This window comes from Carlito syrichta, unplaced genomic scaffold (genome assembly GCF_000164805.1).
Source record: "Carlito syrichta isolate Samal-C Ts95f unplaced genomic scaffold, Tarsius_syrichta-2.0.1 Scaffold314393, whole genome shotgun sequence".
NCBI lineage: Eukaryota > Metazoa > Chordata > Mammalia > Primates > Tarsiidae > Carlito > Carlito syrichta.
In genome coordinates this window covers 1,746,453-1,771,195 of record NW_007258489.1, presented here as the reverse complement: position 1 = coordinate 1,771,195, position 24,743 = coordinate 1,746,453, and the positions used below count along the sequence as shown (strand labels likewise).

Sequence of the window (24,743 nt, the reverse complement as noted above, 5' to 3'; positions counted from 1 at the left end):
GATCATGTTCAGGCATTTGAAGGATCTCTAGAATGCAAGTTCCTACTACAGGGATTTTGCTTGTCTGTTGACCACCATTGCCTGGTGCCTTGAAAAAGGCCTGGCACATGACTAGTGTTCTAATTTACTTGCTGAGTGAACTAATAATGAAATGAATGACCCCAAAGCATAAGAGAATATATACTTGTTCTGTGTGATGCCAAGACTCCAGTGGGTAAATTTTTTAGAAACATATGCTTCAGTCAAACTTTTTAAGTAATCACTTTTTAACAGCTAGAGCTCTCCAAAGATGGAGCAGACTTGGTAAGGGAGTGATCTCCTCCTCATTTGGGGGAAGGGAGTGGCATAGTATTCTTCCAGAAACTGGATAACCATCTGTCAAGGACGCTTCAGCAATGAAAATGCTGTTTACATCATCTAACACCACAAGACTTTCATTTTTATCCTCTGCCATTTCTGTACAGAAAACCTTCTGCTGACATAAAATCAGCAAGCCAAAATGAAGAGTTTTTAACCACTTTAGGAGTGACTCAACAAAATGTGTTAGAGAGGTTCCAAAATGCAGGTACATAAAAACATCTGTGGAGCTTGTAAAAAATACAGACTTCTAAGTCCTCCTTGATCTCATTTCTCTAGCCCATGCTATGTATTGTCTTAGCAATTTTCTCCTCTCTTCTGGCACCACTTGTTCTCACTCCACTGGACTCTTTGCCTACATCATACAAACATATTAACTCCCATCTTTAAAAAATATCCCTGGTTGACAGCACTTCCCTCAACAGCTACTACTCTTTCTTTTCTTTGAATAAAAATCTCAATCTGCACCCAGCTTCCCTCCTCTACTTAACTGCTGAATACACTTTTGATCCTTGTCCTTAAGAATCTTTAATCAAAGAGTAGTTACCTCATGTTGCTAAATCCAGTTAATTCTCGGTCCTCATCTGAGTTGACCTTTCCATAGACTTCAGCATGGATAATCATTTCCTCCCTTTGAAACATCCCTCACGTGCCTCCCAAGACATCACATCCTACTTTCTGTCCTGCCTCACTGGTCACTTTTTCTTAGCCTCTGATCCTTTCCTTAATTCTGACTTCCTAACACAAGAGTCCTCAAAGTCTTGATATTTAAACTGTGTCTTCTAGTTTCTCTTTGTTTTTTTCTCTTTTGGTTTCTCTTCCTCACACTTGGCTTAGTGATTTTACCCTGTTTGTAGTTAATGTCTGTACACTTAGTACTCCCCACTCTGCAGCCCAGCCCATGTCACTGAACCCCAGACTCATATCTAAATGTCGTTTTGACATCTCTGATCTTCATCTCAACAGATTCAAACCAAATTCCTGATCTTCCCAATTCTAGTCAGTAACATCCTTTCCAATGATCAGGAGTAACACCACGGGGTCATCACTGATTCTTCTTTTTCTCATACCATATATTCAATCCATCATATCTTGTCAGCTCTATCATCAAACACATTCAGAGAATAAAGCTGGGCCTCTACCTAATACCATATACCCAAGCAACTGAAAACAGATCAGTGGCATAAATGTAAAATCATTTTAAAACCGTTAAACTCATAGAATAAAACAGGAATAAATCTTCATGATTTTGGATTTTGCAATGGATTCTTGGATGCAATACCAAAAGCAAGAATAACAAAAGAAAATATAAATACATTAGACGTCATCAAAATTAAAAACTTTTGTGCATCAAAGGACACTATAAAACGACAACTACTATTATTTGAATGTTTGTGTCTTTCCCCCAAAATTCATTTATTGAAATCCTCACCTCCAGTGTGGTGGTATTAGGAGGTGGGGCGTTTGGGAGGTAGTTAGGTCAGGACGGTTCTGCCCTTATGAATGGGACTAGTTCTCCTATACAAGAAGCCCATCAAAGTTCCATTTTCCTCCTGCCACATGAGGTTACAATGAGAAGATGGCTGTCTATGAGGATGCCAACCCTCAACAGACACTAAATCTGCTCTCCTCTTGGACTTCCTAGGCTTTATAACTATGAGAAATACATTTCTATTGTTTATTGTTCATCCAATCCATGGTATTTTTTATAGTAGTCCATACTAAAATAACCTATAGAATGAGAAAATATTTGAAAATCATACATCTGATAAAGGTCTAGTATACAAGAACACACAAAAGAATCCAATTAATCCAAAAAGACAATCCAATTTAAAAAATGGGCAAAGAATTTGAATAGACATTTCTCCAATGAAGATACACAAAAGATGCCTTTAAAAAGATACCTAACACTATTAGTCATTAGGGAAATGCAAATCAAACCAATGAGACCACTTCACACCCACTAGGACTGCTACAATCAAAATAAGTGTAAAATAACAAGTGTTGGTGAGTATGCGGAGAAATCAGAATCCTTGTACATCGCTAGGGGGAATGCAAAGCAGTTAAGCTGCTGCAGAAAACAAGTTCCTCAAAAAGCTAAACATAGAATTACAATACTATTCCACAATTCTACTCCCAGGTATATCCCCAAAATAATAAAATACAAGTACTCAGAAAAGTAAATATATATTCAGGCTCATACTAGTACTATTCACAATAGCCAAAAGGTGAAAACATTTCAAATGTCTATCAATAGAAGAATGAATAAACAAATTGAGATATATATACAATGAAATATCATTTGCCTGTAAAAATAGAAGAGGCAATAATATTAGCTAATACATAAATGAACCTTAGAAACGTTTATAAATGTGAAATAAGCCAGACACAAAAGGTTTGCAGAGCTGGAGAAAAGGGGGATGGAGAAAGAAAATGCTTAATGGATAGAATGTCTTATTTGGAAGCAATGGATATATTTTAGAACTATATAGAGGTGGTGGTTGCACAATACTGTGAAAGTACTAAGTGCCACCCTATTGTTCACTTTAAAATGCCTAATTTTATGTTATTTAAATTTCACTTCAATAAATTATTATTTTTTTAAAATTCAGAATCCAACCTTCTATTCTACCTCCATGCTACCACCCTGGCTCACACTACCACCTTCTCTCCCCTGGATTATTTCTAGCCTCCTACCTGGTATCCCTTTTCTTTCTGGTTCCTTAGTTTTTTTCTCAGCACAACAGTCAAAACGATCTTGTTTTGAAAGTCAGATCATGTCTTTCCTCTGCTGAAAGCCCTCCAATAGATCTTTAGCTCTTCATTGCCAAAGTCAAAGTCCTTACAAAGCCCCACACAAAGTGGCCCATTACTGCTCTGACCTCATCTGACCTCATCTCCTTCCCTTCTCCAGTCTAGTCAACCAGGCTCCTTCCTCCACCAACATTGCAGACACACTCCCTCAGGGCTCTTGCACTTGCTGTTTGCTCTCCTTGTAATGTTCCCCCTCCTCTAGATATCTAGGTCCTTGGGCCATAACCAATATCAGTTCTTGTTCAACTATCTCCTATGCAATGGCACTTCCCAGACCATCCTGTTTAAACTGCAGAAACACACATTCTCCCTATTTCTCTTCTCTGGTTTATTTTTCTTCAAAGTATTCATCACCATCTAATATACGGTATATTTCACCTATTTATTGTGTTTGTTTTCTACTAGATGCTTACTAGGGAGCCTAAACGGATAAAGAGGAAGGCCCTCTTTGATATTAAAAAGACAGATTTTAAACTTGCCTGCTTACTAACATGTTTGTGTGGGTGATAGATGTAGAACCATGACTTGCTCTCTTTAATACATGTCTTCAGTTGGAGTCAGTGAGGCAGCAGACCTCAAGTACTCCAAATTACTAAAGGCTATGAATAACTGCGAAAGGACTTAAAAATAAGTGACCACCCAAACTGGCTTATCTTAGTTCGCCGCACTGCATTAAGAAAGCTAGAGCTTAAACACATCAAAAGGGAAAGAAAAACTTCCAAGTATTAAATAAAGTCTAAATGGTTCTAAATGGTTACATTAAAAATAAGGGTGAAAGTTCTTGGTTTTTTTATTGATCTCATTATGTAGTCAGTTATTCTTAAAACACAAACATGCAAGCAAAAATGACCACAAGGTTTAAAACAATGTTCTCCACCCTTAAGAATGCACATGGCTGCATGCTACTTGTTCCACCTTAGAGTTTATCATCAATATCCAATAAAACAATCTCTCTACTTAGTGCCGTTTTCCATGATCAATCAGTTGGAAATCTGCACAGTGAAAGGTCTCATTGGCTGTATAAATAGGACGTTTATAAATGTTTTCAAATATTTTAAAACACAGAGTCCATCACAAAACAACTGTCAAAATAAAAAAGAAATAAAATGAAAAGACACGGGTTCATAATATTTGAGTACCATACAAGCCTCTTTCCTGATTCAGTAACACATATAAAAGTGTGCATGTTATTTTTATAAAAGAGTTGTACAGTTGTGTAGTCCTCCTAGACGAATAAAAAATCTCAGTCCTGTGATCTAAAGATACCATACTGCAAACTCCTCTGACCATGTTAATGCAGACCAGCCTCAATCAGTCAGCACGCTAATCTAAATCAAATTCCATCTAGTCGAAAATAATCATCATGCTCTGCCCAGAGATGGTGAGTGTGAATGGATTACTGAAAATATTCATGGTAATTGCAGGTTGCTATTTATGCTGACCAGATTTGGAGGAGTTTACTTAGTGAAATATCTAAGCATGCAGACCACCAAAGCAAAACACACAGGAATATCACTCTTGACACTAAAAACAGCCCAGGACCCTCTCTGCAATGTCACAGCGTAGTTGTTATTTCATCGTGTTGGATATACTGCTGGTGACAAAATGAAAATTTATGATTGCAGTTATTTTACTTTCAAGAAATATACTACCACAAGAGATTTTTTTTCTAGTTCAGTGAAGTGTAAGTTAAATATCAAGGACTAAATATTATCCTCCAAAGCCCTAGATTTTTCTGCTTGTAAACAGGTGTGTACACAATACTACCAGTGATAATAATTGAAAGATATTTTAAAATTATAGCGAGTGCTGTTTACTTTATAATCCCCAATTCCTAAATATAACTAGTAACACACAAGTCATGGAGGTAAGCGGGGAATAAAAAAAATCAGCTCTAAGATAAACTTGACACAAGACTCCTGGCTGCTTAGACTGGCTCCCATAAAACCTCCCCTTTCTCTGTGTTATACTGTAATCGTTTTTTATTGTTACCATCATCAAAACTAAATGAGGAATCAGGAAACCTGGGTTCTAGTTCCAGGTCTGCAGCTAAATATCTGAAGAGCTATATAATCACGGGAAAAGCCTACAATCTTTTTGAGCTCTAATTTGCTTATTTGTAAAACAAGGAGGTTGGCTATAAATGTTTTTAAAACAGAATAGAACCAGGCATGGAGGCTCATGTCTGTAATCCCCCTTTGGGAGGCTGAGATAAGAGGGTTGCTTGAGTCCAGGTGTTTGAGACCAGTCTGAGCAACATAGTGAGACCTCATCTCTACACAAAAATAAAAAAATTAGGTGTGGTGGCATGGGCCTGTATTTCCAGCTATCTGGGAGGCTGAGATGAAAGAATCACCTGATTCCAGGGGGTTGAGGCCACGATGAGTCATGGTTGTGCCACTGCACTCCAGCCTGGGTGACAGAGTAAGAACCTGATTCAAAACAAGCAAGCAAACAGAAAAATGCAAGGCGAAATGGCTACCTAAACATACTAAGACAGAGCTTAATTTATAAAGACAAATACCTATATGCACAGGCTTTTAAAAAAGGAATACTTCTCACCAGAGGGGAAACAGCAAAATGGCAAGACATTATGACATTAAATGGTGATGAAGATGTTGAAAAGAATGAACATAATTTTAACCTTGTAGGAAAAAAAAGTCCTAAGAAATGACAAAAAAAATGCTTGTCAAACTCTATCTTCCCTTTGACCTAGTAATTCTACTTTTGAACACAAATCCCCAAAGAAAATATCCCTAAAGGAAAATCAAAGTTCTCTAAAAAGAATCTCCATAGCAGCACTATATATAAGAGAGGAAAATTGGAAACAACCTGTATGTTCAAAAATAGAGACACAGTTAAGCAGAATCTGGTCTTGCTAACAAAATGGAACAAAGGCCTATATAACCATTTTTTAAGATACTGAACTATCTTCAAAGAGTGGACATATTCACATGATATTACATGAAATGTATAGGTTGATCATCAAGGCACCCTTCTTTATGATTTCACAAAAAACATATTGATGAAAACCAGAAGAGAAATTGAAGGGATATAACTAGTTCTTTGAGTATGTTATTTTTATAAAATTCATTGCAACAGCAAAAAATAAAAAAGGAATGGGAAGGACAAAATGCTCTCTAACTATAGTCCAGTTGGTATATTTCATGCTTATTCTGCATAGTTTTTCTAACATGACCAATACCAATATATATCTTTACCTAACAATGTTTCTCAAGCACTTTCACAAAGATTATGCTACTAGTTTGAAAAACAATTAGCATTCATGGCACTGAGACACCAAAATATTAAACTTTTGTACAAGGTTAAGTGAGTCAGATGTATACTATGAAATAATACTATACATATTGGTAAACCATGGTCCTCCTCTCCCCAAATGTCATCAATGGAAAATTAAAGCATCCAGATTTAGGAGTTATGATTTCAACAGGCTCTTGAATTATAAAGTCAACCATAATATGGCAGAACAGGTTATAAAGTGAATGCCTTAGAAAACTGTCACATATGTCTTCTGTACAATCACTGCTTTCTTTAAACATTACATGCTGCAAAGCCATGGCACAAGTGATCACTCTGGCTGGTCTACTAATGGACCCCTTTCAGCTCTTGTACAGAAGGTGAATAAAGTTACTGCAGCACACAGAATGCATGGATATCATTATGACCTTGTACTTGGCTTCAGTGTATAGACACAACATTGGCTTATCATTCCTCTAAAAAGCTCCAAAATGATATAAAAGGTAAAAAAACAAGAATTATTCCAAGTAACCTTTCTACAAAAGAAACACTAACTGGAGACAACAATCTTGCAAACAGAAATGTAGATGTTCCACAAAAGCCAACGTAAAGTGTCCTTCTAACAAAAAGTTACTGTTTTCTACTAATTAATATTTTATTTATTTATTTTGAGTCAGGGTCTCACTCTGTCGCCCAGGCTAGAGTACAGAGGCTTGCTTGCAGCTCACTGCAGCCTCAACCTCCTGGACTCAGGTGATTCTTTCATCTCAGCCTTCCAAGTAGCTGGAAGTACAGGAATAAGCCACCAGAACCGGTTTATTTATTTATTTTTTTGACTTTTTGTAGAGATGAGGTCCCACCATGTTGCCTAGGCTGGTCTCAAACTCCTAGGCTCAAACGATCCTCCTGCCTTAGCCTCCCAAAGTACTGGGATTACAGGCATGAGCCACTGCACCCAGCCTCTATCAATCAATATTTTAAACAGTATGTTTTAAGCTTTAAGATACTGGTGTCTTTTACCATATTCTGAGAATTATTTCTTTAAAATGGTGTGTCATGTGAAAAACTTAAGGGAAAAAAAGGCTAAAAACTAAAATCGGGAACACATGGATATACCAGAACTGTAGAAATCTACCAGAGACTATCATACACACTTTTCTCAGTGATGGCTAGAGCACAAAGTAAAAAATATTTTCAATCTTTCACATTTACAACTTTAACAAAAATTCCAACTTTCTAAGTTTATACCAAAATGACCCTAGAAAGAAGCCATGTCATTTCTATTGTCTCTAGCTTTACTTAATAATTAGAAAACAAGCTAGCATTTTCAAAACAATATGCCAAAGTAATTAATCTTAAATGAATGATTTCTAGTGACACGTGTTTATTTGTAATCACCAAATTATAAGCTTTTAGGAAAAGGAATTGCCCATTTAAACATGAATCTCAAAAATATGCTGCAAAAATGCAACAAATTACGCTGATATTTTTATTTGTCTGAATTATTCTAGAAAATTGTATCTGTTTTGCACTTTCAAAAAATATATACTGGTCACATAGGTTCTAGAATGTCATATAATCATTTACAGATTTAAAGAAATTGATAAACCTGCAGAAGAGCTCTAAGACTCATAGTAAGTTAAAGAAAATCTGTACGCTGTGATTTGAATTAAACCTCCATTACCCACTAGATGAGACAGGGTTGAGACAGACTAACTCAAACATTCACCCTTAAAATAGCATGTAATGAGGCAGGGACAAGAGTATGTCTTTAAAAAAATTAAAATCAACTTCAGAAAGAGCACTTAGGTGTGAGCAAATCCTGATTTAAATAGAAATTAAAATAAAACGTATCCTGCATCCAAGAACTTTAGTAGCTAAGAGCCCATTTACATTTCAAAGTCCTCTGTCTATGGTATTCTTAAGTATTGTACCACTAAGGTTTGTCAATGCTGTGGAGACACTTCAATTAAGGCTGTGTGGTAGAGCTCTGTGTAAATTAATTAGTGGAGGTTACAAAGATTTTCTAAAGGCAGCTCTCTAAAACAGCCTCAGAGATATGCAAGATTTGTGGGGAATTAAAATTTAAATACAACTTACTAATCAATTCTTCTTGCTTTCACATTTCAATGACATTTTGTGTAATAATAAATAAGCCCGTGAAAATACTACTATCCAAGATTGTACGTGCTTTCAATTAGAGCTAAAGAAAGGGGCTTTCAATTTTGTTTTTGATACTCAGATTTTATTTCAGATTCTATCTAGACTTATTGGCAAGAGTTTCCATATGATAACTATAATGAACTTGATCCATATTTAAATGAGAAATGAGACTATATTTGAAATTCACATATGCTACAACTAAATTAGCTATCTAGTAATTGCTATAAACAATGTCACAACAAAAATATGGATTCCATGCTCCTGTATTGAGACTTTACTTGTTAAATTTGTTCAATATAATTTAGCTTAACTTACAGTTTGACATGTTTTATCAAGATAATCATAATAATTTGATCTATTTAATGCAAAAATAAGTGAGTTTCCTGTTGTAAATAAGTTTTAAAAACATTAGAACTAGGTGTTTGATAATCATTTCTCAAAACATTATTCTTTAAAATAAGTAAAATATATGCAGAAAACCAGTAATAATCAGTTACATAAAGGTTCTTCCTGCAAGTTAAAAAAGGAAGAAATCTGAAGTTTTCAAGAGACCAGGAGCCTTCTAATTATGCATATAAGAGATTCATGAGCTCTTCTATAATCCTAAAATAAAGTCTCTACAGTCTCATTATAGTGATTGTGAAAAATTCATACTTGTTATACAGTAGAGATGATTTACACTTTTTTAATGGCTAATTTGTTTCAAAAGCATGGACTGTATGCACAAATACATCTTTCGAGATAGTACCATTGAGAAGAGGCTGCCCTTCATGCACATCCTTCGATAAGACTGCACTGTAAACATCTTCAGGAAATCCAGTCTTGCATAATGCGATTTCACCAGAAGCCTCTACAGACGCCTGCAACACAAGGAAAAAAAAAAAACGTGTGCAATGATTGCTACCTCCTTCAACTGAGAAACATTCCGCTTGGCATAAAGCCTCATTTTTTCAACTGTCTTGTACAAACAACTTCTTTGTTTCCAAATGCTTACAATTAGAATGTAGAGGGCAAAGGGTTAATCATTTTGATAACTGGAGTAGAAGAAACAAATCCCACTTGTCTATTCCAGTAAAATCTAAATAATACACATTCTAGGTTCTTCTAAGGGCTAAACACTTCCATTAAAATGGTCATTGTGACTGAAGAACTATCAAGAGGGCTTGGGGTTGGGAGACAGCCAAATAGTCTTTGGGCTCCCAGATCACCATCACTAACTTAACTTCTCATGAAAAATGTATATGTTTAAGTACATGTTGTCATTTAATTTTCTATGAAGCATATTCAATATGCTCTGTTCATGAAAAAAAATTATTATATACTTACTGGAGGATATATATATATATATATGTATGTATGTATACATACATATATATAAAATACCAAGTAAAACCAATCAAAATGATATATGCCTATAATTTTAAGAACAGAAATACATTAAAAATACAAGCAAATACTAGCACAACTGTTTCTTTTTTATAATTTTTTTAGAATTAGAAAGTAAGTATTTCATGCCATCTTATCTATCATCATATGCATAGTTAATTACTCAGTGTGCTTAAAACTCAGACATACCTAGGGCTGTGCAGCTAACCTTCCAAGATAGTTTTACTTTCTTCCAGCCCTACTGACACAATCACAGGATGATCAGCCCTCAGCAGAACTCCTGTAGTATCCACATTAATTACAGGACACTCTGCCCTGCACCTGTAGGAACCCAAATACAGGAAGAAGGAAGTGTGGACTGAGATTTCCCAAGGGAGGGATTTCAGTGGACACAAGAGAAGCATTAGGGACAGTCTACACTGATGAGGAGACCCAGAAATTGAGAGGAAGGAGAAAGGAAAGGCCCAGAAACAAAGAGACCTCAGAACAATCATCTGGATGAAACAATACAGTACAGCTTCATAATTCAAGGATTACCTGATTTATGAATGTGAAATTTCGCAAATACTGAAGTTGCAAAAATCCTTGCTAAGCTAATAAGTTAAACTATTCTTTTCTAAATCTAAGACAACAAAGAAGAAAATAAAAATTTAAATTTTATTAAATATCATGCAGTATTTATTCTCAAAAAATTACTAGGAGTAACAACGATATACTAGTTCAGACTCATCAAATTAGCAGTTTTAAGTCTGTTATATGTAAGAATGGATTGTATCAAGTCAAGAATACAGAGGAGACCACCTCCTTACACAGGTGTGAGTGGAAGCTGGTAAAATTTGGCAAGTTCTAATAAAGCTGGAGGTGAATGCATCCTATACTGTAGGTATATTTCTAAGGAAGCTCCCCCTATGGGTGCAGGAATGTCCACTGAGACACAATTGTAATAGGAGAAACTGCAGGCTACCTGAATGTTCATCAATAGGGAAAAGGACTTATACATTATCACAAAGCCAAAAAAAGGAATACTGAACAACATTAAAATGGAAAAATCAGAGCTACATTTATCCACAGGGCTACATCTCAAAAGCACACCAAAACAAAACAAAAAGTCAGTTTCTTTAAGTTCCAAGTAAAACTAAGGGAGCAGTTTGATTATCAATCAACCTAGGGATGACTATTACCTTTAGTAAGTTCAGAAACCTATTTATGCGACATCCCAAATTCAGATGGAAGACAAAGCACATTGCAGTATAAATCTTGCAAAAGAAAAAAAAAAAAAAGACAGTATGACTGATGATTCCATTTATATAAAATTTAAACACAGAAGATAATATAATGTTATGGGCACATACTTATGTAGGAAGAATATAAAAGTGCACAGAGTAGTGACAAACACCAAATTTAGGACAGTGGCTACCCCAGGGGAGGGAAAATTAGGAAAGGCATTAGGAAGGATTGTACAGGTGGCTTCAATTTTATCTGTAATAATTTGTTTCTTCCTAAAGCAAACAAGGTAAATGTGAAGGTCTGCATAGGCACATAGGTACAAATGATATATTCCCTAAATGTCCTATGTGTTCCACATATTTCATAATGATAAAGAGAAAATATCAGGAACCAACTGAGAAGGAAGATGTGAGGCTTCCTATACCCATCAAGTTTGGGACACCTTTAGGTATTATGATATGTAACACCTGGAAACATCTGGGCCCTTATGCCTCTCCTGACAGAGCGGCACTCAGTCAGGGAAAGCTTTTACTTTGAGCAAGCCAAAACAAATTAAGGGAGCCCCCAGTTTTCCATATAAACTGGACAAATGTGCTGTAAACCTATGTACCACGAATGTGTTAGGGGTCTGTCTCCTCACCTCCACCCTAGTTTCTTTGTAACAGAGGCGAGGCTGTGGCAGGTGCTGCACAGGGAGGTAGGTCAGAGCAGAGCTTCTTAGCAGGACAGCAGCCATCAGCCAACAAGGGAAGGCATATAACAAACAGGGTCACATTTCAACCTGGGCATTCGGCTTAGGAGAGGGGCAGTTATACAGGTAAGCAACAGAGATCTATTAGGTATAAAGACTAGAGGAAAACAGTCAGCTTTTCAACTCCGCGACTTGAATCTTGGTTCCCAGTGGATCTGCCCCAGGGTAGGGGAATTCACAGCAACATGCTCCTGGTTGGAATAGGATTTCAGGGCCACGTTAAGGCCATCGGGCAGGTGAGTGTTCACTATTTCAGACTCCATCTTATTTCAAAAAAGGGAATTTCTGTGCTCGACGTGCTCCCCCTTACTTAACCTCTCTGCATTTGTTTTCCTCGTGTATGAAAGGGCACCTGCCAACAAAAGTTGGTCAGTAAATACTGAAACAATGTTTGTAAAACACACTTCTACCAATTACTAGCTACTAATCCTAAATACCCATGAAGGGCATGTATCATTTGAATAATTTTATATTCACCTTAAACAGCCAAAACGTGTCTAAATTATTCTTCTCCAAGACAAAAAGGATCCACAAAATAGTATGCTGTTATTCATTTATGATGTATTTTCTTTTCTTTTTCTTTTTTTGAGTCGGAGTCTCACTCTGTCGCCCAGGCTGAAGTGCAGTGGCACGCTCATGGCCACCCCAGCGTCAACCTGTTGGGCTCAGGTAATCCTTTCGCCTCAACCTTCCATGTAGCTGGAACTACAGGTGCGTGCTACCACGCCCAGCTCATTTTTGATTTATTGTAGAGACGAAGTCTTGCCAAGTTGTCCCAGCGGTCTCGAAACTGTGGGCTTAGGCAATCTACTTGCCTCGGCCTCCCAAATTGCTGGGATTACAGCTGAGCCACCGAGCCCGGCCTGTAATATATTCTCTTACAAATATTCTCCCTAAAATTGTTAAAGTATACATTTCTCCCATTAATGTGTTATTAATTTCCTCTCAACTTTCAGTCCAAAATTAAAAAGTTCAAGAAACAAACAGAAAGCACTTAAATTAATACACTCTCCAAACTGGAGATACCACAGGTTTATTTTGTGTCAAGCACTGTGCGGATAAATCAACATCTCATTCAATTCTCCCTTCAACCCTACAAGCCCGTGGCTGATCCTAGGTCTGAGACTGTGGGGATTGCAGACCTGGTAAGCAGCATCTGTGCAGGGAAGCTGATTCTACTCGGGTGCTAATGATGCTGGGGACACTGAAAGTTCACTTGTCTAACCTATAGCTGAAGTTTGAATGTTCTACAACACTGGCTCTCAACTGGGGACATTTGGCAATGGCTGGACACATTTTTGGCTGTCACAACCAGGAGAGGGGCGCCACTGGCTTCCAGTGGGTAGAGTCCAGGGATGCTGTTGATCATCATATACAATGCACAGGACCGAATTCACAACTCAGAAGCGTCCAACCCCAAATATTAATAGAGCCAAAGTTAAGAATCCTGCTTTAGTAAACAGCAACAAATGAAAAGGGGTGTCCGCCTACACACTGGCAACCCCAGCAATGGGAAGTTCACTATCTACTCGAATAACCTATTAAGTTCCTGTTTGATCACTCTCCTTTCCAAAAAGCTAGACCCAGCCCTGTGGCTTACTCCCACATCACATAAACTGATCACCAACATTGGGATGAAGTTCTGGAAGTTCAAACAGAAAAAAGAGGAACCCTCCCTTCAACGTGTCTGTTGTGGGTCCAAGGAAAAGGTTGTGAATCACATGCATTTTCCTAATATTTGAATAGTACAGGAGTCAGCAAGCTTTTTCAGTAAAGTCTATATTGTAAATATTTTAAGCTCTACAGGCCATAGGATCGACCTCTGTTGAGACTACTCAATTTGCTGTTGTAGTACAAACGCAGCCTTAAACAAATGAACATGGTTGTGTCCACGCCAGTGAAACTTTACATAGCCCAAAATATGGATGTCGTTCAATTTTCAAGTATTGAAAGATATTATTACTTTTCATTTGATTTTTAAAAAGCATTTGAAAATCTGAAAAACATTCGTGGCTGTACAAAAATAGGCAGCAGGACTGTAATTTGCAGATGTGTGGAATAGTATGGTAAGTTTCATACAACATTGACATCTCACTTAATCCTTACAACAGCCCTCTGGGGGAGGGAGTGAAATTATCTGCACTTTACAAATGAGCAAATAAGCTCTCATACACAGGTGCAGTGAAATACCCAAGACCTCACATCCAGGAAGAGGAAGAAGTAGGATTCGAACCCTATAGTCTTTCCAAGTGCAACAAACAATTGCAATACAATCTTCCAAGAAACATGTATTGAGTGTCCATTTGCCACTGGAAACAGACACCATGACACAGCTCTGACGTTGAGGAGCTCCAGAATTAATGTGGGAGGCAAAGAAATGCAGAGGATATGAGGACAGTCCAGGAAAGGGGGCTGGCGGCCTCCCAAGCAGAGACCTGGAATAGTAAGGCAGGAAAGCCATCCCAGGCGGTCCCTGCTCGAGTTAAAACAAGGCAGCAAGAAACTGCATACTGCCTGGGGAATAACAATGAGTTCAGTGTCACTGGAGTCCAAGAAGCAAGGCAGGAAGTCAGAAGTTGAGGCCGGAGAGTTAGAGAAGGTTAGATCAGAGATGGTTAGGAGTTGGGGTTATCCTCTTGGCTGGGGGAACCAGAGACAGATTTTAAGCACAAGCAGATTGCACTTGATAGAAAATTTCTGATTGCTTTGTGGGAAATGTGTGTGTGGTGGGGGATGACAAGTGACAACTGGGAGACATGCTAGGACACAAACAACTCAGAACAGGAGCTGCAAGGAAAGAGAAAGGGGCAGACTGTATCAATATGCAGACAGTTGAAATCGATAGGGCCTATTGAGGCAGGGACTTAAGAGTGGGAGGGAAGGAGAAAATGAAACCCCCCGCCTATGTTTCCAGCTGAGTGACTGTGAACATGAGTACCACAAAAAAGAAAAAATAATCGCAAAATTGTAACTTCAGGAACAAAGTGCTAAAGAAGCAGAATGAATAGGATGATAAATCTGCCTGTGGAAGTTAAAGAAGACTCCATAGCTAAAGTGACACTTAGGCTTTGACTTTAAAGATGATTAAAAGTTTGCCAGGAGAAAGAGGAAGTAAAAAAGGGCATCCTGGGCAAAAGGTACAGGAAAACAAAGCCTCTGATGATTTACATTGAGCTTGTAGTCCACCAAGACCACCCTGATCTTTTTTATCATGGCTTCTCTCTTTATTATTTTTGCTGCTGATTTTAGGGCCCTAGGTGAAGCAATTTACATTTAACCCTCCAAAATTTGGTCTCAATAAATGAATAATTCTAATTGGTTTTAGCTATTCTTACCAGTTTTAAGCTGCAAGAAAGTCTAATGAGACATCCCAATGTCTTCACAAAGATGTTATTCAGATGCTAAAGACAGGGTGTGTCGCAAGCCCAGACAGGAACCAGAAAATCTTCGCAGGAAAACCCACCTGGCACTCTAAGCCAAGCTCTGAACAATGGCAGTCAGTGGAGTGACTGGAGCATGGACTTCCAACATGCCAGACTGCCTGCCTTTCAATCCCAGCCCCATTATTATCTGTGAGACCTCAGTGAAGAAACAGTTCCCTCATCTGTCCAATAAGAGTCATAAAGATAGCACCTACTCACCAGGCAGAAGTGAGGATCAAATGAGTTAATATGTATAAAGCACTTAGGATCGCATCTGGTACATGGTCACTCAATGCATTCACTGTAATTCACAGTAATATTAACACTATCAGGACAGCATGAATCCAACTCATGGTATATTTGTCATATAGACCAGTACTTTCCAAACTTGCTCAGCAAAGCAAGCAATGTGGGACATTTAAAATACAGATTCTTGGGTCCCAACCCAAGGCTCATTAAAACAGTATCTCAAGAGGTGTCAGGGTAAATCTGTATATTTAACAAACATCTGAGCTGGGCTCGGTGGCTCAGCCTGTAATCCCGCGCCTTTGGGAGGCTGAGGTGAGTGGATTGCCTGAGCCCGCAGGTTCGAGACCCGCCTGGGCAGGCGAGACCTCATCTCTACAATTAATCAAAAAATTAGCCGGGCGTGGTAGCGCGCACCTGTAATTCCGATTACTCGGAAGGCTGAGGCAGAAGGATCGCCGGAGCCCAGCAGGTCGAGGCTGCGGTGGCGGGGAGCAGCCACTGCACTCCAGTCTGGGTGACAGAGTGAGACTCCAACTCAAACAAACAAACAAACAAACAAACATCTGTGCTGCATTGAGTTGGCACACATCCAATCAGACCTCTACCTCCTGAAACCTTTCTGAATTCCACATACAGCACAGGTACCTTTGGACCCTAGTTTTCAAGTCAAATAGTTCAGCAACAACAACAAAAAGAATGGTTTTTCTGTTATTAATCCCACGCTCTCCAGTCTTTAATTTGCAAAGGATGTCCTTTTTGATTTTGTTTTGTTTTGCTTTTCACAGGGCCATTACCTCATCCCCATCCCTTCAGCAATTCTCCTCTTCTCCACAATGCCTCAAAGATGACAAGCAGTCAGCATATCCTCTCAGCCCACCAGGGCGAGATTCATGCTGGTCAGAGGATCTGAACTCATTTAGTGCCGCTCTGTGCTCTTGCACAATCAGCTCACCTATCTTGAGTTTCAATTTCCTCTTACAAGTATTTGCTCTACTCTTCCCAGGCTGAAGATCGACCTCCTTGTCTAGAGAGGACAGAAGTGTAATAGGAGTTGAGGAGTTCTGCTTGCCTGTGAGTATTAGTCTCTCTGTTCCTGTTCTGAACTCGCAGGGACATCACTTTTTTGTTCTTGTTCAAATTCTTCTACAGTCTCAGTACTATAAGCTTTAAAGTCTTGAGTCCACTACTCTTTCAGGTTCGTATCCTCATTGTTCTTTTTCATGGTCATACTCGGTCACTCGATCTGCTTTCCAATTTCCTCCAAGACTCTTCTAAATCCAAGCTCTTAAATATTTCATGAGCCACAATAGACTGACTCTTCAATCACCTCGCCTCTCAAGATCACATATGATTATTGGCTAAAAATTTCACATTGGAAAGCAGCCGGAACCTAAGGGAATCAGTATCTTTTCTTTCTGGCTCTTTAGACTGCCTGACTTCAGACCTAGACTCTGTTGGTTATCATAAACTCTTAAATGCAATCAATTGGATATTTTCTCCCAAAGCATTGATCTTTTCCCTATCAGACAGTCTAGAATCACAACCAAGTAACAATTAGATTATTGTTCAATAGATTATCAAATGCGTCAACAAAGCTGAAAACTCTCTTTTATAACGTTTGCCTTATATGTGCTATGGTTAAGACTGAGGGTTCTTCAGCAAACCGGCTTAGGTTCCAATCTTGCCTCCACCCCCTACCACCTGTGTGACCTTGTCAAACTATATAACCTTACCTGTGCCTCAGTTTCTTCCTCTGCAATAACAAAGAATAGCTAAAAGTACAGGCCTCACAGGATTGTTGTGAAGAGTATAAAGGGCTTACAAATAATATTAATTCAACCAAGACAAGGGCTAGCTATTATCATTAAGCTGTTATTGTTTTTGTTTTGGAGGCTTATCTCTTTGCTCTGTGAGTAGCTAAGAAATATTTCTTTTTCTTTTTTTTTTTTTTTTTGAGTTGGAGTCTTACTCCACCGTCCAGGCTAGAGTGCAGTAGCATGCTAATGGCCACCCCAGCGTTGACCTGCTTGGCTTAAGTGATCCTTTCACCTCAGCATTCCAAGTAGCCAGAACTACAGGTGAGCACTACCTGAGAAATATTTCAAAAAAATTTTGTTGGCCAGGCACAGTGGTTCATATCTGCAATGCTAATGCTTTCAGAAGCCAAGACAGGAGAGTCATTTGAGGCCAGGAGTTCAAGACCAGCCTGGGCAACATAGTAGACCCTCATCTCTAGAAAAATAATTTTTAAAAAAAGCAAGTGTGTGCGCTTGTAGCCCTAGCTACTCAGGGGGCTGAGGTGGCAGGATCACTTGAGCTCTGGAGCTTGAGGTAGCATGAAGGTGTGATCGTGCCACTGTACTCTAGCCTGGGTGACAGAGAAAGACCCTGTCTATATATATATATATTTTAATTGTGAAGTAGGAATACTATAAAGAAACCCAAACCGCAAAAAAATAAAAATCATTCACAAACACAGGAAAAACAAACACAAGTAGAATTCCCTTTGTAAAATGTGATTTGTGGGTTGGGGGCGGGAAGTGGCAGTAGAGGGAGGTCCACAACTATGGTGATTCCTTAGACCAGGGACGTCTAACCCTTTGGCTTCCCTGGATCACATCAAGTAAAGAGGAATTGTCTTGGGCTGCACATAAATTATAGAATATAGTTAGTGCACATATATAAAACTTATTTTCTTATAATTTTTATTATAAAGTTTAGAAAAATGAGAGCACTATAAAACTACTTAGAAATTTGATCTTGCTTTTGTAAAACTAATCTATCAATGTCTGGTATGATGGAAGTGGTTGCAGTTCTTAGTGAGTTCTCAAGGTGCTTGTCAGAAATGTTTGCTCGAATTTTACTCTTCGTGTGCTTCATAACTGAAAACAGCTGCTCACAAATATATGCGTTGCCAAAACGTGATGAGCAACATGAATAAGGCGTGATTGTGAACTTCAAAAACAGAACTACACTTGGGGTCACAAAGGAAAAAAATGTTAAAAGACACAAGATTTGGGGAGACAATATCACTAGCGGTCCTGGGTCGCATACAGCCTGCAAGCTGTGAGTTGAACATACCTGCCTTATACTGCATTATCCTTAGGATGGACATACCTGCCTTATTCTGCCTTATACCTGCAAGGGTCCCCAACCCCAGGGGCCAAGGACCAGGATCTCCATCACCTCTTAGGAGCCTGACTGCAAAGCAGGAGGTGAGCAGAAGGCAAGTGAGGGACGCTTCATCTGCATTTACAGCAGCTCCCCATATCTTGCATTACCACTTGAGCCACCTCCTGTCACAATAGCAGCGGCAGCTTTAGATCCTCATAGACGGGTGAACCTTATTGTGAACTGCACATGCAAAGGATCTAGGTTGCACACTCCTTATGAGAATCCACTGCCTGATGACCTGAGGAGTTGCTGAGGTGGTGATGCTAGAGCTGAAGAGCTGCAAATACAGATTAATAATAGCAGTGAGGTTTAACAGCACAGAGGCCATAATACATCAGCTGCTTGCAGACTAATACCAAATCCCTATCAGCGAGTGGGTGAATTAATGTACTTCAATTGTACATCACACAGCCATATCTAGCAGCAGGCTTTAAGTCAGAATCCAACACTTAAATTTTAGTCCATGCGTGGCCCGCTCACTATTTTATTTACCACTTCTATCTGCGCCTCTTTTTTTTAATGGTGAGTTGTATAATTATTTCATTATATATATTACCATGTAATAATAACATAAATAAAGTCCACAATCAATGCTATGTGCTTGAATCATCCCTAAACCATCTTCACACCACACACCACCACACCGTGGAAAAATTTTCTTCCACGAAACTTTGATGCCAAAAAAGGTTGGGGACCACTGCTGTACTGTATTATGTATTATACTGTATTATTCAGTCATGTCTTCCAAATGATGTAAGTGAATAGAAAATAGTTCATGAAGACACTGTTAAAGTGGTTAGTTGGGTACATGGTAATAGAATAATGGAACTGTTCAAGACCAATTCACCATGACTAATTTTTTATTTTTTAATCCAATTTATCACCATACAATTACATTTGCCAGATTCTTTACATTTCACAGAATTCCATCCATGATGCTGGAGGCTCGTTAAGAAGATTATTCAAGTGCTTCTGCTACTCTTTTATGATTTTGCTCTGTGTTACTAATGCCACTGATGACGCTTTGAATTTCATATCCCTGCAAACATGCTTAAAACGTGCTGAAGTTTAACCCTGGATGGGAGCACTCTTTTTGTTTTGTCGTGTAATGTTCTAGAGATTCTGGAGATTTCTTCCTTCTGTCTGGTTCCTTAACTTTCACCTGCCTTCATGATATCCTCTAGACTAGCTTAGGTGAAAAGAATATCCCCACCGAGGTCACACATTTGCTCCCTTTGACCACCTAGTAATTTCCATCTTTGCTTCAACTATCTTGTTAGGATGTGTCCTAGTATTTCTCTAGTTTTAGTAATTCTATTTTTCTGATTGCTATGCCTTCTAATCAAGTAAGGACAAAAAGAACAAACAAACAAATAAAAAGCATTGATGCTGTCCCAGGAACCTGAGAACTCTGCTAAAATTGAGCTCTCAGTGAGAAGACAGCACTATGATACAATGATCTGATGGTCAGAAATCTGAGTTTGACTCAAAAATGTGACAAGTCAAACTTATCAAAGGTTAGGACAACATACAAACATATACAAAGTGACATCCACATACATCTCTGCACAATCCTGAGTAAGAGGAAGCTTCCTAGGCTTCCAGGCTTCCTTGAGTGGAGTCTCAAAAGGAGGCAGGAGCTTACCAGGAAGTGTACTGGATGTTTCACGTAAAAGTAGTAACAAAGCCGGGCTCGGTGGCTCAGCCTGTAATCCCGCGCCTTTGGGAGGCCAAGGTGAGTGGATTGCCTGAGCCCGCGGCTTCGAGACCCGCCTGGGCAGCGAGACCTCATCTCTACAATAAATCAAAAATTCAGCCGAGCGTGGTAGCGCAAGCCTGTAATTCCGGTTACTTGGAAGGCTGAGGCGGAAGGATCGCCAGAGCCCAGCAGGTTGAGGCTGCGGTGGCTGGGAGCGGCCACTGCACTCCAGTCTGGGCGACAGTGATACTCCAACTCAAAAAAAAAAAAAAAAAAAGTAGTAACAACATACCTATAGAATTAATTGGCATATAAAAGGATAACACTATCACTAAATAGTAGCTCAAGCAGCTGTGCAATTAAACTGACATTAGAAGCTCCAGAAGTGCTGAAGGCAGCTCCTGAATAGATGTCCAATCCTGGCTTAGGCTGATTCTGTCCCATCAACTCATTACACTCCATAGAGAATGCAACACGCTTATTTGTAATATTCAAAATGGCATCAAATGGTATTGCATTTGGCATTAGACTACATTTATAATCAACTTGGGAATTCATTCAACTAAATACACTCAATATCAGTGATTGCCAATATTTATTGAGTGCTTAACACGTGCCAGAAACCATGCTACAATGCTTTCATACCTTATATTTTAAATAAGTCCTCACAACCCTACAAGGTAAGTAGCATGAATAGTGACTTTTTGCAGGCAAGGAAACAAACTTAAAGGAGCTTCTTCAAATCATTTAGCTAGTTAACTTAGGTATGGGATCCAAACTAGCACCAAACAGCCTTGGGGAACAAGTTAACCCAACCACTAAAAAAGTCATTAGGATGCATCCACAAACATAGACAAATTCCTGACTACAGGCTGGAAACTGTCCTACGGGGATTGAAATCAAGTAAAAATCTGTCTACTGTCATATATTTTTCCTACAATTCTCACATAAGATATGGGATATAATATGACATGTTGATAAAATAATTTCAATGTTTCTGCTCACCATGAAAAAAACTGGAAGAGGAAAAAGCACCAGATCAAATTTTCTTAAGCATCTTGTTTTTTAAATCATCCAAATCAAAACCTTACTGTTTCCACCTCCAAACTTCGAAAAGCACACATGAAAAACTATCCATAAATACCTGTCATGGCTGGTATATTAATTTTCAGTGGTGGTATTGATGAGGGAATAATTATAATCTGTAACAAACGCTGTACACTTTCTACACCCTGGCGTCCCTTGTGTTCATGTACTATTAGGCCCATTTCATAAAACCAGGAGCATGGTTTCATTTTTAAAATGTGATTATAGATGTTTACTGTCCCCATATCTCTGATTTTATTTGAATAGCTGGTCACAGTGATGATTTATCTAATTCTGAGTCCCTGATAAGACAAACACAATCCAATTATTATTCTTGTGAAAAAAATAACATTCACGACACTGCTTCCAAAAATGTTAAAGGAGGCACTGCCAATAATACCAGAGTTTAAAGTCATTCCTAGACTTGTTCCAGAAGCAGCATCCCATCCAGAGACATTCTCATATATCAAGCAATTGAGAAGTACATCTCCAAACCTTGCCTGATAACTGATAGGCTGCACAGCTAGTATCATCAGTTCTGTTTCAATGTAAGAGCTAAGGACTAGCCTTGTCCACCCATGGATATTGTGAGTAATTTAGGGTGTGACATCTGGTTAGTTTCACTGTCACCCCTGGAGGGTTAATGCTTCCTCTCCTCCTGATGCTTCTTTCTATTGCAAGGGACTCTGCTAACTCTAACACTCCTAGCACCCTTCACTAAACCAATTGGTCCCACCCTGAACAGAAATTCTCAAAGTATGGCCAGGAGAATAGACCCCTAGAAGTCCCCAAGATAATTTCAGGGGATCTGTAAGGCAAACCTACTTCCATAATATCACAACATTATTTGCCTTTTTCACTCTCATTCACTTACAAGTGCAGAGTAGGGTTTTCTAGAGGCTATATAATGTGTGATACTTTAACAGAGAACATGCAGGAACAGATATTCAAAAACCAGCTGCCTTCCTCTATTAAGCCAAACATAAAAGAAATCGCAAAAAAATCAAAAGTGCAATGCTACTCTTCCCACTGACTTTTTTCTGTTTGTAAAATATACGTAATTTTTCATTAAAAACAGTATGTTTGATACACATGCAAAGGGTTTAATATTTTTAATGAGTTAACAAATAAATATTATACAATTCTCCCAGTTTAATTATCTCTGGTAAACACTGATAGCTATTACCCACATTAGGAAAGCTCACTGAATAATTTTTAAGAGTGTAAAAAAGTCCTGAGACTAAAATGTTTGTGGACTATTATGCTAGAGAAGAGAGGAAAAGATATAACTTACCTGAAGGCTGCATTTGTAAGAACTATCTGTGCAGCTGGAGCCCAAGCCAACCCCTATGCCTCCCATTTGGGAGTCATAGGCCCACAGAAAACAAGTGTGGTGATCTCATTTTCCATGCTGGGAGTTCACAGATCCCTTGCAGCAATTTGGTGGTGGAGGAAGGGAGGCATGTCTGTGGAAGTTTGGGATTCTGGGATTCAGTTTTAGCAAGGGGACAAGCCCACAGATAAAGGCCATGCTGATCAGAACCATGTGGACATTTTCCTTTCCTATCTGCTGACTCTTCTGGCTTACATCTCTCTTGTTTCAGAACTCAGGCAGAAGAAGTCTTACTTATTGGGCCCCTTCAAAGACTTCAGCAATCTGGAGACCTTGAGAAATTAAAAAAAAAAAAAAAAAAAAGGAGTCCAATGTTGAAGAACAAAATACTCATGAAGGGACTGAGGCTTCTGGCAGAGGAGAGAGGGTGCTTTACCTAGGCCCTGCAAGGTTTTTTAACATAGTTGTTGGCAGCCTTGATTGTACAGAGTGGCTGGTTTTTAAAGTAGGGCAGGTGGCTTTTAACATAGATGAGGCTTAAATTCCTAAACTACAGGGTATTTTAATCTTGATTCATGACCACAACTTAGGGTGGTTTAGTCTCCAGAAAAAGTAGTGACTGTTTAAACAGACAGGACCTAAAGAAAACATTGGCCCTCAGGAAAGGTCATAGGTCAAGGGGCTCAGAAAAGAGGTAGATGTACCATGACCTTAGACAAATGTTGATCACTTCTGGGCCAGGGCTGCTGCAGCTTGGCCTTAACAACAGTCTGAGGAGGTGGCTCAGGATTTCCAGAGGTGCCCATGGACTCCAAGTCAATAAGCAGACTTGGAGAAAATGGTAATTATTTCAATGTCTGCTGCCTAAAGACTAATGAGCAAACAATATTTGTTATTTTATAATGAGACTGAGTTCAAGACCCCGAGTTAGGATCTCATTTTAAATTATTAGTGACAGGCATATGAGAACAGCAAAGGACTGACCACCTCAAACAGCACTCTACATTCAGGTACCAGGAGGGCACATCTTAGATTCTCATGGCTTGACCACAGGCTCAAGGGTTGGCCCCCACCAAGTGGTCTAGATGGTCTTTACAGATGACAGAGACATTTTCCCTTGAAGACAGTCTTCTTCAGCCAAATGATTCAACACAAATGGCCCAGAAAGAACCAGTGTGGTCTGAGAATGAAAACACCTGCTCCCAAGATAGTATTTCTGCCAGTCACCCAGCAGACGGAGCCCACACCGGGCTGTCAGATTCATGGGGCTCAAAGGGAAAGGTTTGAATGTGCTGGTTAAAAACTGAAACTCTACTGGGAAAGGATTCCCATGGCAGGCTGGCACTCCCTATTTACCACCCAGGGAAAGAGAGGACCTACTCATGTACACCTGGTTTTCTTTCAGAAAGCTGGCATTTGAGATACTGCCACTTCCATACAAGGTCCAGAGACACCCACTGGTCCTCGTCTTTTTTGAGGTGCCATTATTTCTCATCCAGCATATCTAATATCGTTAAGTTTCCATTTCTCCCCTTGAACTCTGTTTAATTCAAAGGCAGAAGATTACAGACAACAGGATTAGACTGACCAGCATCTAGGAACAGCTGGCATGGAGAAAATGTTCCCTCTGCCTCCTATTAGTCCTTCCCTTAGATATCACGGGCTCTCTGCTGTGGTCTCTGGACTACAAGGATGGGCTCTAGGAAACAATTTTACCCAGGATAACTCTTTCAGGAGCAGGAACTAGTTGGCTTTCTAACTCTGTAGGCTGTTAGACTGTTGTCATGATTATCTTGCCTGCCCCATTAGGTTCTGGGACTCTTT

The 24,743-nt window shown here is 39.0% G+C and overlaps 1 protein-coding gene across 2 annotated transcripts in view; it reads right to left on the bottom strand.

The window, feature by feature from the left end:
• Nucleotides 1-23,026, bottom strand: part of CDH2 (cadherin 2) — a 208,472-nt gene extending 185,446 nt beyond the window's left edge. The window contains exons 1-2 of one of the 2 annotated variants that reach the window (XM_021719311.1): nucleotides 22,881-23,026; nucleotides 9,341-9,452 (exon numbers count right to left, since the gene is read on the bottom strand). In XM_021719311.1, coding sequence (XP_021574986.1) covers nucleotides 9,341-9,452; nucleotides 22,881-22,946 — 178 coding nt within the window. In that variant the 5' untranslated portion in view covers nucleotides 22,947-23,026. Of the gene's footprint in view, nucleotides 1-9,340; nucleotides 9,461-22,880 lie in introns of those variants that run through there. The other variant, XM_021719313.1, reaches the window with a different exon arrangement.
• Nucleotides 23,027-24,743: the final 1,717 nt, after the last annotated feature.